This window comes from Protobothrops mucrosquamatus, unplaced genomic scaffold (genome assembly GCF_001527695.2).
Source record: "Protobothrops mucrosquamatus isolate PMUCROS unplaced genomic scaffold, P.Mucros_1.0 scaffold53, whole genome shotgun sequence".
In the NCBI taxonomy this organism is placed as follows: Eukaryota; Metazoa; Chordata; class Lepidosauria; order Squamata; family Viperidae; genus Protobothrops; species Protobothrops mucrosquamatus.
In genome coordinates, this window is record NW_015386434.1 from 586,476 (window position 1) to 605,650 (window position 19,175).

The 19,175-nt window shown below is 42.2% G+C and overlaps 1 protein-coding gene across 1 annotated transcript in view; it reads left to right on the forward strand.

Annotated features, from left to right (window-relative positions):
* Positions 1 to 19,175, forward strand: part of LRRK1 (leucine rich repeat kinase 1) — a gene marked incomplete at its 3' end in the record, with an annotated part of 47,657 nt that overhangs the window by 3,253 nt on the left and 25,229 nt on the right. Inside the window, 13 exon segments of the mRNA XM_029283309.1 lie at positions 94 to 221; positions 733 to 896; positions 1,817 to 1,954; positions 4,089 to 4,201; positions 4,284 to 4,360; positions 5,967 to 6,096; positions 7,257 to 7,369; positions 8,457 to 8,671; positions 9,576 to 9,740; positions 10,824 to 10,996; positions 12,578 to 12,698; positions 13,001 to 13,160; positions 14,841 to 15,117. Coding sequence (XP_029139142.1) covers positions 94 to 221; positions 733 to 896; positions 1,817 to 1,954; positions 4,089 to 4,201; positions 4,284 to 4,360; positions 5,967 to 6,096; positions 7,257 to 7,369; positions 8,457 to 8,671; positions 9,576 to 9,740; positions 10,824 to 10,996; positions 12,578 to 12,698; positions 13,001 to 13,160; positions 14,841 to 15,117 — 1,974 coding nt within the window.

Sequence of the window (19,175 nt, forward strand, 5' to 3'; positions counted from 1 at the left end):
CTCTCTCTCTCTCTCTCTCTCTCTCTCTCTCTCTCTCTCTCTCTCTCTCTCTCTCTCTCTCTCTCTCTCTCCCTCCCTCCCTCTTTTTAATAGATTACTTGAGATTGACATATCTAACAACAGATTCCTCAGCCTGCCTTCCGGTTTATTGCACCTTTCTAGACTCCAAAGACTTGTTGCTGCCAAAAATTATTTGGAAAAACTATTTGATGAGGAGAATGGTGAGTGTTATCTTCAAAATTCAACAGTTTGTTTTGGATTCGAAAGGAAACACATCTTTGTTTTGCTTCTGGACCTCCCTATCCTTTAACTGATGGTGGCCTTTTTTGTGTCCAGAAACTACATCTTCTGAAATCACTGGAAGTTATTAATTATTCCTTCTTTTCATATCCTGAAGCACGTTCAGTGTGTCTGTCCGGTCATCCTTGAACACACACACACCCTTTCTTCATTTCTTTGGGAAAGCCCTAAGCCAGAAATATATAATATTCTTAAGTTACAAATCATCTTTACACATCACAATGATTGGATATATCTGATGTGCAAAATCCAACTAGATGGCACGATGGCTTAGCATAGTTCTATGAATTTGGCCACTGTCATTTTGTGAAAATTAAATTACCCAAGAGGAGAGCTAATTCAGAGAAAAGGTTCAAGAGTAAAGCTAAATAGCACAGATTCTCATATTTCTTGATGAGCTATTTTTCTTTGGATTTTTTTCTTCCCCCCCAGCAACCAACTGGATTGGATTAAGAAAACTGCGGGAATTAGATGTCTCAGACAACAGATTATCGGAGCTGCCTGCTTCCTTTCTGCACTGCTTGAAATCACTGCATAGCCTCAATGGATCTAGCAATAACTTAAAAGTTTTTCCTCAACCATGGGCCTGTCCTTTGGTGAGTCTGGGTAATCATCATGGTCACCATGATGTAAAAAAGATGCCGAGACTCTAGAAAGAGTGCAGAGAAGAGCAACAAAGATGATCAGGGGACTGGAGGCTAAAACATATAAGGAACGGTTGCTGGAACTGGGTATGTCTAGTTTAATGAAGAGAAGGACGAGGGGGGACATGATAGCAGCCTTCCAGTATCTCAGGGGCTGCCCCAAAGAAGAGGGAGTCAAGCTATTCTCCAAAGCGCCTGAGGCAGGACAAGAAGCAACGGATGGAAACTAACCAAAGAGAGAAGCAACCTGGAACTAAGGAGAATCTTCCTGACAGTGAGAACAATTAACCTGTGGAACAACCTGCCTCCAGAAGCGGTGAATGCGAGAACACTGGAAGTTTTTAAGAGGAGATTGGACAACCATTTGTCTGAAATGGTATAGGGTTTCCTACCTGAGCAGGGGGTTGGACTAGATGACCTCCAAGATCTCTTTCAATGTTGTTGTTGTTGTTGTTATTGTTATTATTATTATCATGGTAGTTACGCAATCTCAGTGTATTTTATAATGTGTCATTTTTGGAATGTGTGAGAATCACATTGGAGACATCTTTAATTGAATAAGTAAGTGTAAATGAGAGTTACATCAGAAATGGTTTCATGCTTTCAAACCTGTTGTTCCCTTTCCTAACAACTAGAAATGTTGTATTTGTGTTTACATGTGTGTTTATGTGTGTGTGTTTGTGTGTGTGTGTGTGTGTGTGTGTACAATGGAGAAACTTGGCATTCTTTGATAAAACTGAAATCTCTCCATCACTTGAACTCCTATACCGGTATATTTTCACAAATGTATTAAGATCCATACCTGTATAAAAAGCTGAGATTTTGAGGATGGACAAGTATGAACTTTTCTCTTCCTTGTTTTTTCCCCCCAGAAATCTTGCAAGGTAGCTAGAAATATGCTGGACTCCCTACCTGATACTTTGGCAGTGTTTTGGAAAAACCATCTCAAGGAAGTAGATTTTTCCGACAATTCGCTGAAAGATCTTCCCCAGAGTCTCTTCCAGCTTGAAGTAAGTAGGAAAGATTGTTCTTACCATTTGGGGCGCAACTTCCTTTACCCTGTAAAATAAATGGGGATGGTTTGCTTTACATTATTTGCAATCTCAGGACCGCAAAGGTATCTGATGAACATCTGAAGGGACTACAGGGCCTTGAAGGGGTATTCCAGCCAACCGCTGATTGATTTATCTACCATCAAGTCAATTCTTAGCAACCATATAGATCCCAGCATAGTTCTCCAGCCCCCAGCCTGGCCCTTCAGATCTTCCAGTGTACCATCAAGTTTATCTGCCTTCCTGCTGATCATCCTCTCCTTCTGTTTCCTTCTGCATTTCCCAGCATGACAGACGACCACCAATGTTTCCAAAATACAAATTAATTGTGGTCATTTGCGACTTGAGAACCCTGGATTAGCTATATTAGACACTCAAAATCTAAATGTTTGTGGAGATTCTCAGTCATCCAGGTCATTGTTGTCCCAAAAGTGCTTTTTCATCCAAGAAGCTTCTTCTGTTCTGGAAGAACTGAAGAAGCTTCTTGGATGAGAAGCCAAATGTCTTCAAGGAAAAACAAAAACCGGTTCCCTTTCGAAAAAGCAATTTTGGGACACTGAAAATCTAGTTTGCTTGAACCTCAGCGTACTGGCGAAAGGCACCATAAGGTAGGAGAGATGCTGGAAATGCCGAGAAGCAAATATTTCCTTATTTTCATGGCTTTTCATGGCTTGGCCTTCCTAACAAGATCATTGTGAGATAAAATGGGGAAACAAGATCCACACGGAAGGGAGGATGGACTTTGAATATCGCTGGCAGCTTCTTGGTATACCTAGCACTTCTTCAGACAAACTTCATGAGCCGCTCTGCCATTAATTAAATGTGGAATTAACAACTAACTTGTAGAAAAAATAATCTTATCTGGAAAAGGAAGAGGCAAAGTCAACCCTAATCAAAGTTGACTAGTTAAGGAGAGAAGCAACCTAGAACTAAGGAGACATTTCCTAACTGTGAGAACAATCAACCAGTGGAACGGCTTGCCTTCAGAAGTTGTGGGTGCTCCATCACTGGAGGCTTTTAAGAAGAGACTGTGTGGAATGGTATAGGGCTTCCTGCTTGAGCAGGGGGTTGGACTTGAAGACCTCCAAGGTCCCTTCCAACTCTTTTATTCTGTTAATCATGCCGTTTCTTGAATTTTGAGGTCAATTTAATTTAATTTAATTTAATTTCATGACTGGGAAGATACATCCTCAGTCTGCCCAGAGTTGTCAGCTATGAGATGGTCAGCAAATAAAATTTAGAAACATTTTTTTATAAATACATCCTAATTGACACATACACCATTTCACACTCCTTACAAACACGTACTCATACTTTACTCAGAATACATAAAACAATTTAAAGAGACTGACATTTATTGCCTAGATAAACTGGCCTTAGACCCCCAAGATTTCACATGGATTTCAAAGGTACATATTGTATATTTCCTATCATACATACTGTAGGTGTGACTTCAGCTTATGAAAATTGCCTTTCCTTCCTGGAAAGTGAAATATTTGTAATCTGAATCATTTGAACACTAGGCGGTGCTCCTCTGTTACTTTTTCTGTTCTCTGGGCCCTTTCACACTATGGTGGTATTAGTGCAGTATAAAGACATCTGTATTTTTTTTAAAAAAAATACATGTGTAGCATTGCATAATTTAGAATAGAATAGAGCTGGAAGGGACCTTGGAGGTCTTCTAGTCCAGCCCCCTACTCAAGCAAGAGAACCTATATCACTTCAGACAAGTGACTGTCCAGTCTCTTCTTTAAAATCTCCAGTGATGGAACGCCCACGATTTCTGGTGGCGAGCTGTTCCACTGGTTAATTGTCCTCACTGTTAGAAAATTTCTCCTTAATTCCTGGTTGCTTCTCTTTGGTCAATTTCCAACCATTGTTTCTCATCTTGCCCTCTGGTGCTCTGGTGAATAACGTGACCTCCTCTTCTTTGTGGCAGCCCCTCAATTGTGGTCATAAGTTTAGGACTATCTATGTATGTCAAATTCTGCAAAATTGTGATGTCATATCCCCCCCATCTTGCAGATTTTGAACAGTCCCCATTTCTTGGGAGGTCTATGCAAAAACCATCATTATCCATTTTTCCTTTCAGGCTGTAGTCTCCCTGAAACTGTCTGGAAACCAGATCGTCACGCTACCTTCTCCAGAGAAATGGTCTTGCAGATTGTTGAAATCTCTGGATCTGTCCAAGAATCAGCTTGGCAAGTGAGTTTGGGGCATTTCTTTTACGCTACGCCGCAGAAGAAACCTTCCTGTTTCATTGGTCTTTGTTTACATTTGCCTGCAGAACTGAGGAAGGGACCAAAACGAAATGGATGCCATTATTCACTACAAGGAACAGAACTTGCGTCGGCAGCGAGATAGGTAAGTGTCTGGGTGTCTTAGAGAGACAGACGGACAGACGCGCAGGTTGAAATGAAGAACTGAGTGGTAGGACACTCAAGTAGTCTTCAAGACCCTTGATGGCTATTTCTTTGATTGCGCTTTCTAGCTGACACCAAGTACTTGTTTTTAAAGAGGCCTGTGGAATCCTTGGTGCTCTCTGAGCTTGGCTGTTTTCTTGCAGACATTTCATTACCCAACTAGGTAATAACATCAGTACTAGAAAGGAATGAAGTTTGCAGAACGGAGAGGAGGAGGAGGAGGAGCTGTGGGTCCTTGATGCTCTCGGAGCTTGGTTGTTTTCTTGCAGATGTTTCATTACCCAACTAGGTAATAACATCAGTACTAGAAAGCAATAACGTTTGCAGAATGAAGGGAGAGGAGGAGGAGGAGGAGGAGGAGGAGGAGGAGGAGGAGGAGGAGGAGGAGGAAGAGCTATGGGTCTTTGGTGCTCTCTGAACTTGGTTATTTTCTTGCAGATGTTTCATTACCCAACTAGGTAACATCATCAGTGCTGGAAGGGAGTGGGGCTTGGTCTCTGTTTATGCTTGCCCTGTCAGTTTTGGTGGGAATGTTCTTGAATAGGCTGCTGTTTACTATTTGTTTGTCTGAGCTGGCAGTTCCCTGATTGGGGTATTGTTTACTGTTGTGTTACTGTTTACTGTTAGTGTTAATCTCTGTTTACATGAGCATTAATTGCTGGCGAGGAGATCTTTTGGAGGTGTTTTGGTCTTTCTTGTTTCCTTTTTTGCCTTTCGTCTCTTTTGAATGATATTTAAATGGTATATAAAATGACCTGTAAAACCAATTGACACTGTATGTGAACAAGACTTTCTCATGATAGCAATAGCATTTAGAGTTATATACCACTTCGTAGTGCTTAACAGCCCACTTTAAGAGGTTTACAGCATATATTGCTCCCAACAATCTGTGTCCTCATTTTACCAACCTCAGAAGGATGGAAGGCTGAGTCAACCTTAAGCTGGTCAGGATCGAACTCCTGGCAGTGTGCAGAATAAGCCTGCAATACTGCATTCTAACCACTGTGCCACCACTGCTCTTAGGTCAATCTTTTTTTTTAACCTATATTCTTTGTAGGGGTAGACATCCACTCGGACCCCTTTTATTAATTTGCACCCTTCTGAGCCCATTTATCCATTTCCCCAAATTGGTAGCACCTGACAATTTTCAAGGTATTTTTTTTTTTAGCTTTTTTCTAGTTTATTCTCTTAAAATGCTATTTTCCTCCATAAGGTTGGAGCATTGGAAAAGATTTTCTTGTGTTTACAGTATGTATTAAAATCCCTTTTTGATCTCCATCCCTTTTTCATCATGAGTTGGTCCTCTGTCACCTTGTGGTCAAGAGCAACTCTGCTGTAGGAAAAAAGGGCCAAATGAATATTTAAATATTAATAAATAACAGATTGTTCTCCTGTCCCTTTCTTGTGACCAGTGATTGACAGCAAGCAAACAGGATCTGGAGCTGGGGGTTTTATCCAATCAAAGCTGATTGCCAGCTTGCAGTCTGCACGTGTTCTGTATCTTCTCTTGTCTAACTTATATTTGTCTTACTTGTTTCTTTCTCCAGAATATACCCTACAGTTCCCTGAATTCCTGGCCGATATGCTGGAGGTCCTCTATCTGAATGACAACCAACTAGATTTCGTCCCTCAGTCTGTTTGTCTCCTGAAAGGACTGTCAGAACTCTACTTAGGAAAGTGAGTTGAGTTCTTCCAAACAGTTGTGGAGAATATTTAATTTATTAATTCAAGAGAATAATTAATTCATTAGCTGCTGAAACTCTGGAGGTTTCCTTTGATGAACTTGGCACTTTCAGTGCTCTTGATTGAGTGCTCTTGATCTTCTCCAAATATTTTTGAAGGTATTTCCATAATTCCCCGAGAGCATTGCCAAGATGCAGATGTTATAGGAATTTTAGCTCAACACAGCTGGAAAGATCCAAGTCCCCAGAATGGGGAGGTACAGGATGAGATTCCCTATATCCATCTCTCAATTTTATCTTTAAGTTGGTTGGGGTAGGAAAAATAATATATGCCCACTGTTTTCCTGGGAAGAAAAGTAAGATTAAAAAGAAATAAATGAATTCCTCTGCTGGACAAAAGACTGTGATTTTTAAACTTTCCCAGGATTATCATTTCACTGAGAACTTGTGAAATGCTTTTTTAACAGCACTGCTGAGAAACACATAAAACAAAATGTAATTGAATGGATTGTGTTTCTTCTTAGCTAACCCAAAAAGTAGAGAAACTTTATTTATTCAAGAGATCTAGTTAAGAGCAACAAAGATGATCAGGGGACTGGAGGCTAAAACATATGTCTAGTTTAATGGAATTGGGTATGTCTAGTTTAATGAAAAGAAGGACGAGGGGGGACATGATGGCAGTCTTCCAATATCTCAGGGACTGCCCCAAAGAAGAGGGAGTCAAGCTATTCTCCAAAGCGCCTGAAGGCAGGACAAGAAGCAACGGATGGAAACTCATCAAGGAGAGAAGCAACTTAGAACTAAGGAGAGATGTCCCGATGGTGAGAACAATTAATTAGTGGAACGGCTTGCCTTCAGAAGTTGTGGATGCTCCAACACTAGAAGAGATTGGGCAACCATTTGTCTGAAATGGTATTGGGTTTCCTGCCTGAGCAAGGAGTTGGACTAGAAGACCTCCAAGGTCCCTTCCAACTCTGTTCCTCTCTTAATTTTTCTTTCCATTGAAATTCCACGATGCTTTTGTCTAAGCTAACAGTTTCCTGTTATACTTCCAAATATTCATTTGAAGGCTGGACTTGATGCCAACTTGCACTTCAGCGTCGCCCCTGGCAAGGCTGTGGGTCGGTTGATGAGTGTGTGTCTTTTTCTACATAGTAACCCAGGCATCCAAGAGCTTCCTACTGAACTTGGACAACTGGTTAATCTTTGGCAGCTGGATATTGAGGATCTAAACATTGGCAATCTTCCAACGGAGATCAGAAAAGAGGGTGAGGTTCTTTCCTTTCTGTAACTGATTAATCTCAGCTGCTCGAACGGGGAGAGAATCCAAACCATGCCTGATTTTATTTATTATTGAATGGTGGGCAACATGGAGTGGCCTCTGTCCAGGCCGTTGTTGTTATGAAACAGAAATGCAGACCTCACATTTTCCATACGATTCAAATTCGGCTTGAGCAGTTCCTTCGCAGGCCACCTTTCTCCCTCAAACAGCAACTCACAGTACAGCCGTTGAATGGATTCCATTCCCCCCCCCCCGTCCGTTTCTGAGTAAGGGCTGTAGAAATGACAGGCAACATTTATTATTGTGCAGAAAGTCATCGTTTTTGACACCCGCAACTGAGAGATGTCAGCTTTGACACTTCCTGGCCCAAGGTTATATTTTTTTCAGAATGGTTATTTCTGTTGCAACTGAATTTACTGGCAGTTCTGCAGCCTTCAAGACAACAAACCATAACTGGGAATTAAGGATCCTTGGCTTACATAAAATCAGGCTTCTGCTGTTTACTCCTTGTGAATAGGCCTATTATTGCTACCTTGAAAAAAAAATTGGGGATGTCCAACGGTTGGTTTATTTTTGCAATCTATAACTTCTGTCTTCAGCCCTTAAATCAGGAGAACCCAAGATATATTTTTTTAAAGTATTGATTCATTTTGAGTTTTTTTTCTTTAGTCATCCTATATTCCCACATTTCCAAGGAGCAAAGGAGAGAGCGAGACCCAGATCTCTCTCGTTCAAGGCCCAGGTTGCTTCTAGAGGGCTTTAAAACTTACTTCAAGCACCACCAAGTTGACTCGAGGTTGCTCACCCTACACAAAATAGGTTTTGTCTATTTTTGTGACTAGCTATCATCTACCATTCCTGCCTAGCAGTTTGAAAGCATGCAAATGTGAGTAGATAAATAGGCACCATTTCAGTGGGAAGGTAACACCGTTCCATGTGCCTCAGCGTATAGTCATGCTGGCCACATGTCCACGGAAGTGTCTTCCAATAATGCTGTCTCCCTTTAATAGAAATGGAGATGAGCCTTTACCTGTATCATCTACCAATGATTTCTCTATACCTTCTACCTGCAGGACCCAAGACCATTTTAGCCTATTTACGTGCCCAGCTACGCAAAGCAGAAAAAAGTAATGTGATGAAAATGGTGGTGGTAGGTCCTCCACGACAGGGAAAATCCACCTTGGTTGAGATCTTGCAGACAGCAAAACCTTCTCTGTCAATGCCTGACAATACCACCATCCGGACCACAAGATGGGAACTCCAGAGACCTGCTGGATTCAAATCCAAGGTAAATAGAAAAAGAAAAACTTTCAACTTTCCATAAGGAGCTTTGAAGGGCAGGGCAGGGCATGCCAAATTTGATACCTCTACAAAGATTCCAGCTGGATTTCAATTCACTTTCCATAACAAAAGTATAACGAACGTGGAAGATAAGGAAAACGGACATTTTTCTGAAAGTCACCTTCAGAAATTTCAGATAGCACCTCAAAAAAAAACAAAAAAACCCAACAACCTCCACCCCATTATTTGAATCCATCTGGAAATGCTTCCAAATTGGGCCTTTAGAGGCCATGTCTTCACTAAAAGGTGAGCATGTCATAGAATTCCAGAATTAATGAGCTAATTAATTATATTTATTCAGAATCTGAATAAAATGGTCAAGGATGTAGAAGACTTTGGTGGTGAGTGACTACAGAAACGATCCCGGTGTATTTCAAAATTGTACTCTTCGCCTCCGCCCTTTGCTTTCCGTATGGCGCCTTTCACACCTAGACCTTATACGTTTCAGTAATTAGACCTCATAATTAGAAGCCTTTATTCTGTCTCGTTGACTGTTTTGCAAAATTGAGCAGCAGATTAACTGGTTGGATTCCTATAGAATAAAACTGTGGTGGCTCTTCTCTGTCAGAGTTGGCTTCCACTCCAAATTATAACTCTGGGAATGTGTGGCTGTCTTAAAAGCAAGCAATTAAGTTACATTTCCTGTGTGGAAGGGGTCGTTCCCCCTTGACAAGCCCTCTTTCTTCAGAGTGAACATTGACGCCCATTGACGCCTAGGTGCCGTACGCTATGAGGATATTGGAGGGTGCAAGCTCATTATGCATTCACCATTCTCTCTCTCTCTCTCTCATTTAGTTTAACTGCTATCAAGGGGTATTTGCTCCCTTCAATGTAGCTCTTTGTCCAATTAGGTTGACGCCGTTGAGTTTAACGTCTGGGATATCGGAGGCCCCGCCAGCATGTCAACAGTCAACCAATGCTTCTTCACAGATAAGGCATTGTACATTGTCATCTGGAACTTGGCACTGGGAGAAGAAGCTGTGGCGAATCTTCAATTCTGGCTACTCAGTATTGAGGTAGGAGCAAAGCCGTAGGCTGGCTTGCAAAAGGTTTAAGTCCCTGTGGAAGTACAAGTTTGGCAAAAAGCTATTTTTCGTTTCATGCTAAAATTCTTCAGGGTTGACATCTTTACCTCAACTATCACCCAACTGTCATCCTTCATCTCTATGTGTTTTGTCGGTTCCTAATGTTTACTCCAAAAAGACATTTATGAACATTTAGTTTAAGCTTCCGTCTCTATTACCTTCCAGATATGTTAAATTTCAGTTCCCATAATTCCTCAGGGTAAAGGTCCAATATGTTTTGTTGTTAAGGAATGAAATCATTTTCTGTCATGATACAGGCAGAAAAACTAATAGGATGTGCACTAGAATCTTTTTTTTTAAATCCTCTTAATGGGATACGAGTATCCACCTCATAAAGCAAAATGTCATGTCCTATACATGATAAAACTGGAATTGCTATGCCATTGGGTGATAAGCAAATGATGGCAGTTATAGACATGTGTATTTCCTAGTTTACCTTTGGTTTGTTTGTCTGCCTTACCTAAGACTTCGAGAGTGATGCCAGCATAGAACACAGAACATCATCACAATTGGAAGGGATTTTGGAGGTCTTCTAGTCCAAACCCCTGCTTAAGCAGGAGACCCTATAACATTTCAGACAAATAGCTGTCCACTCTCTTCTTAAAAGCCGCCAATGATGGAGCACCCACAACTTCTGGAGGCAAGCTGTTCCACTGGTTAATTGCTCTCCCTGTCCGGAAATTTCTCCTTAGTTCTGGGTTGCGTCTCTCCTTGGTTAGTTTCCATTCATTGCTTCTTGTCCTACCTTCAGGTGCTTTGGACAATAGGTTGACCCCTTCTTCTTTGTGGCAGCCCCTCAAATATTGGAACACTGCTATCATGTCACCCCTAGTCCTTCTTTTCATTAGACTAGACATACCCAATTCCTGCAACCGTTCTTCATATGAAGCAGTCGTTGGTCAAGTAGGAAACAATCACTTCATTTACCTGCAAGAACAAATCTGCTTTGTTCTGACTCTTCCAACCAACTGTGGCTTAAATGAACCGTAGCTTAATGCCACTCTCTCTTTCCAGGCCAAGGCTCCAAATTCAGTTGTGCTGGTGGTAGGGACACATCTGGACCTCATTGAAACAAAATTCCGTGTCGAAAGGATTGCCACCTTAAGAGCCTATGTCCTGGCTCTCTGTCGATCTCCTTCAGGTTCAAGAGCCACTGGTTTTCCAGACATCACAATGAAGCATTTGCAGTAAGTTGGATGTGGGTGCAACAGCAACTCACACTAGCAAGGCCTTACTTCCAGCTGCTTGCTTTTCAACCACTCAAGTACGACTAAGGAAGAGTGGTGTCATGGGTCTAACTCTGAGCAAATTGGGAAGTTTTGCTGCAGGACATGTGCAGGTAGTCCTTGACTTATGACTACAACTGAGCCCCCCCAAATTTCTGTTGCTAAGTGAATTTTACCCCATTTTACAATTTTCCCTACCATGGTTAAGTGAATTGCTGCAGTTCTTAAGTTAGTAACACGGTTGTTAAGTGAATCTGGCTTCTCCATTGACTTTGATTGTCAGAAGGTCACAAAAGGAGATCACATGACCCCGAGACACTGCACCCATCGTAAATACGAGCCAGTTGCCAAGTGTCTGAATTGTCTGAATTTTGATCATGGGGAATGCTGCAATAGTCTTAAGCGTGGAAAATGGTCATAAGTCACTTTTTGAATGCCGTTGTAACTTTGAACGGTCACTAAGTGAACTGTTGTAAGTTGAGGACCACCTGTACTGTTATGAAACATCTTAACTGAAAGATGGTGGATTATAGTGTCCAGAAGCAGCAAGGAAGTGACCACTATTTTTTTAAGTGAAGACCAAGGGGAGGGTGATACAGTCAAAGCAGTTCTCAAACAGTAAGATATGTCTTTAAATGTCTGAGATTAGGTCTTACGCCCTGTGGTTGCCTCACAAAATTGTACTCCAGAGAGCTGGTCACATTCTTTTCCACAAAGCAAAGCCCAGCCCTAACATTTTAATTTCACAGCTCAATTCAACATGCGCCACAAACAGAGCACAAGATAGCATTACCACGTCATGTTTAAGCTTTCAGGGTGACACAGTTGCTGCCCACAAAAATGTGTTGGTAATGAGCCATTTACGGGCTGGTTAGTCAAGCTTAGCATGACGTTTGAATGGGAGATTTTATTTTTTTTCCAGTAGAGAAAGAAGTAGAAGTCAACAATAGCTTATTGTTTGGCTTCTTTATGACACATGACTTCTGAGTTCCTGATCTGCTTATTAATAGCATTTCCGTGAGCCCAAGACAGTGGAACATCGTTAAATGTAGAAGACCAATTTTGCGAATAATAAGAGACAGGACTGGCAAAATATTGCAAAATATTTTCTCTTCTATTTTCAGCCATTGGTGTAATAAGGAATGCTGAGTTGATCTTGGCTTATCTCAAAAACCTAAGCATGGTCAGACCTGATTCATCCATGGGTGTAATACCAGCAGAGAATCTAGGGCTAGATTATGAAATCAGATGTGTCACTAAGAGTCATGATGACGCAATAATTAGAATGCAGTATGGCAGGCTAACTCTGCTCACATTGCCAGGAGTTCGATCCTGACTGGTTCAAGGTTGACTCAGCCTTCCGTCCTTCCAAGGTCGGTAAAAATGAGGACCCAGATTGTTGGGGGCAAGAGGCTGACTCTGTAAACCACTTAGAGAGGGCTGTAAAGCACTGTGAAGCGGTATATAAGTCTAAGGGCTATTGCTATCGCAGATAACAACAGAGGTTACATGTGATTTTTCTCTTGCCATTTCTTTTCGCAGCGAGCTCTCGTGCAAAACCCTGGAAGGCCTGGATGGGTTGCGACAGCTGATTTTCCATATCAGCACAAACATGAAGGATGTCGGAAATTCCATCAGCTCACAGAAGCTTGTTGGGAGATTGGTGTGTAATTTCTATGGGAGACAGCTATGTCACTTTGGGTGGGTGGGTGGGTGGGTTAGGGGTTTCTCCTTCTTAGTCTCAGCAACCAGACTGTGCCAGTGGTGGGGTTCAAATATGTGAACAACCGGTTCTCTGTGTGGATGCCGCTTCCAGAAGTCCATTCTGGGCCTGGGCAACAACAAAAAAATTAGCTACCGGTTCTGCCGAAGTGGTGAGAACTGGCTGAATCCCACCTGTGCTATATAAAACGGAGTAGATACATTGCTTTGATCAAGTGATTGATTTGCACTGTTGTGTACCAGGTCCCGAGGAGCTATTTGAGCCTTCAAGTATCCGTCACAATAGAGCAACAGAGGAGAAGCCAAAACGATAGCGTGCAATACCTCACTGACAAGGAAATACAAGGAATCATTGAGAAAACTCCAGCCAATGACATCAAGGATTATGAAGACATGCAGGCTGGTATATATGCGTGGGAAAATCTTATCAGGGGCTAGGCGTATTGTGTGCTTGACAGTGTACAAGGAGATTCTGTTCACAAACTATGCCTGTGTTTGCCAAGTTGTAGTGGCAGGTTTGTAGTGGCAAGAGTGAGCTGCAATTGCATCATAGCTGTACCTTCCCTGTTGTGTCATAAGGAATTCCTAGGGTGATTTGCTTGGGGGCGTTTTGAGTATTTCAGGAGATCCTATATCATATACGTATTACATATGTATATACATATATACAGTATACCCATAAAGGGTATGGCTAACTGGTGAGAGCAAATGAGCTCGAAATGGCCATATTAGTCTCCCAACTTAATTCTTTAACTCTTTGTCAGAAAAAGAAATCTGGATTTGTACATGTTTCGCAGTAGCGACTTGAGCCTGCTTAACGCCCCTAGTTGGGGGGGATGCAAGGCAAAAGAGATTGTAAAAAGTAGAACTGCAGTATAGCAGTCAAAATGCCAAGGTGTAAATATATATTCAACATCAAAAGGCACAGATCACCAAGACTAAAACTTTATTTAAAACTTAGCTTTCGTCAGCATCTGCTGACGTTGTCAGAGTTTAAGCCAGTTCTTATAGTCTCTGCAAAGCCAATCATTTGGCTAATGAATGGGTTATGGGTCTATTCAGCTCCCGCCCTCCCATAATACACACACACACACACACACACACACACACACACACACAGTATTTATATATGTACTGTATATATGTATATGTAAATGCATATACTATAGACCAGTGGTTCTCAACCTTTTTAATGCCACGACCCCCAACCGGTCGTACGTCGAGGACTAAACCAGTCATAAGTCGAGGACTAAACCGGTCATAAGTCGAGGACTAAACCGGTCATAAGTCGAGGACTACCCAACCGGTCGTAAGTCGAGGACTTTCCCTGCCCGGGAGCGCCGCGCATGTGTGGTTCCGCCCCCTGCGCCGGCCGAGGCGTAGCTGGCAAGTGGCAGAGACGGAGCAGGCCGACCACCAGCTGGCCCAGCTCAAGGGAGATAAGGCACCCGCCGGAAAAGGGAAAAAAAATGGCGGACAGCCTTGCTTGGCGACCCCCGTGAAATGGTCGATCGACCCCAAATGGGGTTGCGACCCATAGGTTGAGAACCGCTGCTATAGACATATGCCATAGACATGACCATTACCAAGTGCCTAAATTTTTGACCACATGACCACGGGGATGCTACAACTGTTGTAAATGGGAGCACCAGTTATACGTCACTTTTCTCATTGCCATTGTAATTTCAAACAATCGCTAAATGAAGGGCTGTAAGTCAAGGACCACCTATAAATAAACTGCAAGTCGAAACGGACTATTTGCAATTCTTTGAGCAATGCCTTTCGTAGTTTAGGAATATAGTTAGAAACAGTGTACTTGGCTTCAGTCCAGATTGCAGTGTATGGAGCTTTGTAGCTGTCTTACTTTTGTACATTTTTTTCCAGCCACGTCCCTTCTCTCTCATCCCACCTGCATTCTTGGTCCTCTTCTTGCTAGGGCAGACTGTGGGTGGAAAACTTAAGAGAAGGAATGCTGCAAAGAAAGAAAGACAAATTACCAATTTTGGGATGGCAATCTAGAAAGAAGAGGCAGGGGTAATTAAAAGGCGATGGCACCCTTCGTCATATCTTCCTTTCTCCACAGCCATCAATTTCCTGATCGAAACGGGGACGCTGATGCATTTCCCAGACACAAGCCATGGGCTGAGGAACCTCTACTTTCTTGACCCGGTGTGGTTGTCCGAATGCCTGCAGAGAATCTTCAACATCAAAAGCTCAAAGTCAATTGCCAAGAACGGCGTGATCAAAGCCGAGGACCTTCGGATGCTGATGGTCGGGACGGGGTTCACCAAGGAAACCGAAGAGCAGTATTTCCAATTCCTGGCCAAGTTTGAAATTGCGTTACCGATCGCTAACAACAGGTACACTGGTAATTGTCGTCCGAATGGAGTGACTGAGATTGAGAGAACCAAAAGGGGCATGAAACAAAGTCACTCCAGATTCCCTTCTTCTCCTTCTCCTCCTTCTGTGATTTGGGGATTTGCAGAAACACACCAGGCTCAGAAAGCACAAAAGGCCTTTTCCAATGACCCAGTGTACAGGCAGTCCTCAACTTACGGCCGCAACTGAGCCCAAAATTTCTCCTGCTAAAGGAGACAATTGCTAGGTGAATTTGCCCAATTTTATGACCTCTCTTGCCACAGTGCTTAAAGCGAATCACTGCACTTAAGTTAGCCACACGGTTCTCAAATGCGTCTGGCTTTTCCCACTGACTTTGCTTGTCAGAAAGTCACAAAAGGGGATCCATCACACACGGCCCCAGGACACTACAACCCTCATAAATAGTTGTCAAGTGTCTGAATTTGGATCACATGACCACAGGGAAGCCGTGGAGTGGTTGTAAGTGAGGACAAATGCTCCTAAGTCACTTTTTCCAGTTGTCACTTTGCAACGGTCACTAAATGAACAGTTGTAAGCCGAGAACTATCTATATTTGTGGAGACAAATTTAAATGGAAACTTTCTCCAAAGTCTTTCCAGAGAAGGAGAGATGCAACAACGATTTCCCAAAACAAGGGTTCTGCCTTAGGGGTGATAGTAGCCCTGCAGCTGGGAGAGAAATAAAAAACCTTCTCCATGAGAAAGTTATTTTTCCTTTGGAATTTAATGGAATGATAGAAAGGCAGAGAAGTTGCAGGGATGTTCGTGTATGAAATGCAGAACATCCCATGTTCTCCTTGGCCATCTTATCTCTACACAAATTCCATCCATTAAAATCCACCCCCCCCCCCAAAAAAAAATCTCCTTTGGAAAAATGTCTAAAGCAAGATCTCTTTCATCAAATGGAATGAAAACTAAAAGAAGAATGCAAGGGATTTTTTCTTCAAGGTCTTTGCATAGCCGAAATTTGTTTCAGCTATGCTTTGTTGACCGTCCCAGACGCAGTCTGATAAATCATGTATTCGTGGCTTATTCAGCCCATTTCTGGATTTATTTTCCTTCCATTTCACCTTCTTATGTCCATATGGGGCTAAAAAAACAAAACCAGCTCTGTGTTCTGAGCTCAAACGTAACAAGCAGTGGTTAAAACCAGACTCATATTTGTGGTTTATTGGCTGCGATGGGGTCAGTCTGTTCATCTGTTTCCCAGCCCTTTTTGCAAACAAGAGCCAAGAGGGAAAAGATCACAATAAGATTGTCACTTAGCTAACCTTGTTTGGGCTGAAAAGATAAACTGGGTCTGGTTTGGTCAGTACTTAGGGGAGAGACCTCCAGAATATTACTGTCCTATCTCAGCACTCAACTGCTTTAAAACTTGTCGAGTTCAGTATTTGACGAGTTTTGAAGCAGAAATCTTGACCCAGCGCTTGTCTTTCTCCCAATAGTCAACATGCAAGGAAGAATTTGCTGATGTCTGCTGCCTCGTGACTTGCTATTTCTTCCAGCCGAAATGGCAGGTCACGTAGTAAAAGTCGTGGTTTTCTCGGTATAAGTCGGTTATAGTCTTCCAGAATGAATTACTGACGAGGGCCAAGATACCACTGTATAGGGCCGTAGCTAGAATTTTTAAAATCTTCTTGGAAAAAAAGTAAGCAGCAAAGTTGCTTCCATATTGTTGCCAAGAAAACTACCTGGACGTGCTCATCAGAAGTTGTGCTCAACTTTAACAGTAAAGTGTTATTTTTGAAAAAGACAAGGCACCATGAAACCGTTTCATCATAAGGGAACCAGCTTAAGCACACAGGGGAAAAAACACACTCTTTGACAAGGTGCTTACAGCTAGGACAGTGATGGCGAGCCTTTTAGAGACCGAGTGCCCAAACTGCAACCCAAAACCCACTTACGCATCATCGGATGCCGGGTGAGTGTGGCCCATTGGCTGGGCGTGGCTGCGGTGGTAACGGCAGGCTGGGTGGGACTAAAAAATTCAATCAATCAATTCCAACTTTGCAAGATCTTTTTTTCCCCCGCGAGAAGTTGAAATTGACTGATTGATTGAACCTTTTTTGTGTGTGTACATGGTGGCGGAGGCCTAAAGCGAAAAGGTTTTATACAACCCAGCTAAAGGCCTAGGAATGGGGCGATGGCGCGCGTGCCCACAGAGAGGGCTCTGAGTGCCACCTCTGGCACCCGTGCCATAGGTTCGCCACCACTGAGCTAGGACATTGCATTGGTTTGGTTTCATGCAGGAATGATGTTCTCACTGATTTATTATGAGTAAGCAAAGCCACCATTGCTTATCCAATCGAGTGTGTTTTTCAAAACCCTGACCTAAACTTGTGTGTGTGCACATCAAGACTAGTGCACCATTATTGCGTTATATTTGCACTTTTCAAAGCCATTCGCCCTTTACTTTCTTACACACCTTTACATTTTCCCATCTTTATCTCCCTGAAGGATCACTTTATTTTAGAGACAAAGTTACAACTAAAATATACGTACAGAGGTAACTGTGCATAAGGGGAAAGGAGCAGTGATATCTGAGGTTATGTAGCCAGCAGGAGGGAAATGCTAGCCCTTTCTTCCTATTTTTTTTCTGAATGTCTTCAAACAGTTGTCTACAGAACAGTTTTCCCGAGGGTGGGAAAACTCAAAGCGATGTTCCCCATTTTTTTGAGCATTGAATTCCCGTTGGGATGGAGGAAGGAGGCAAAATGGCGCAAACTATTAAAATTCTCCAGAAGCAAAACAGGGAAGTTACGCATTTGCTGTTATTTGCATTGAGAAAATCTTCACGATGGTGATGGGTCTCAGGATTTGACTCTAAATACTTCTCCGTTCTTCATGGCACATGTCTGCATTCCACCTTAAAAGAAACATACAGGAAGCATTGGGAACCTAGTGGCTTCCAGATTTTAGATATAACAGTCCTTTGCCACTGGCTAATCTGGGCCTGGGTTGGTAGGAATTGCAGTCCAACCTTTTCTGGAACTAGTGATAGGATGAGTCATTATTGCAAAGGTCTATTTCCCTTCCCTTCAACCCAATTTATGACATCTGGCTGTAGGGAGTGCCTAAAGAGAATCAAAATAAACGCTGCACAATGAAGTTGACACGTTAGCAGGTCTTTTTGCCAAGAAGATAGGGTGTCAAGTTTTCGCATTCCCCAGAAAGAATTTAGAAAGATTTGTGTTGGACTTGACTTAAGGAAAGGGATTCTTCAGTACTGCCCTCATGAGCTTCTCTGAATTATGAGTCAGAAGCTGCTCTAAACACCAGAAGTTGCTTAGTTTGGGGCTTTAAAAAAAAACACAAACCCACATTTTTTTTCTCTTCACATTTGTTCTTTCCTCCTCCTCCTCTTCTTTTCTTGCCAAACAAATCACAGCAAGGATCATCGCGTCTTCCTTTCCCACCCTTTTCAGATCCTTTCGGTTCAAATGATAGTGCTTTTTATTGACACTGTTACTATGATGAGCTCTTTAGGATGGATCATTGGCGATTAGTGTCTGGATTATCGGATAAGCGGTTTGCAACCCTGTAAAAAAACAATTGTCAGTTTTATCAGCCAAGAAACATATTTTGGAATATTCTAACAGAGATAAATGTACTCTATGCTAAAGATCTCAAGTTTAAGGGGCATTCCGAGACTGTAGCAATAGCAATAGCACTTAGACTTATATACTGCTTCATGGTGCTTTACAGCCCTCTCTAAGCGGTTTACAGAGTCAGCCTCTTGCCCCCAACAATCTGGGTCCTCATTTTATTGACCTGGGAAGGATAGAAAGCTGAGTCAACCTTGAGCCCTGTCAGGATCGAACTATGCAAAGTCACATAATTCAAAACACAATAGCAACCTACAAAACCCACAATTGTCTTAATAAAACACTATAAAACTGTTTGGGAAGAATCTAGGTTTTTTTTGGGGGGGGAAGTAAGAAAGAGGACGTTAGAACACAATTGTCTGAAAGTGAAGTATTCAACACAGTAATGGGATGTATACGTAGAACAGAACAGAACAGAATAGAATAGAATAACAG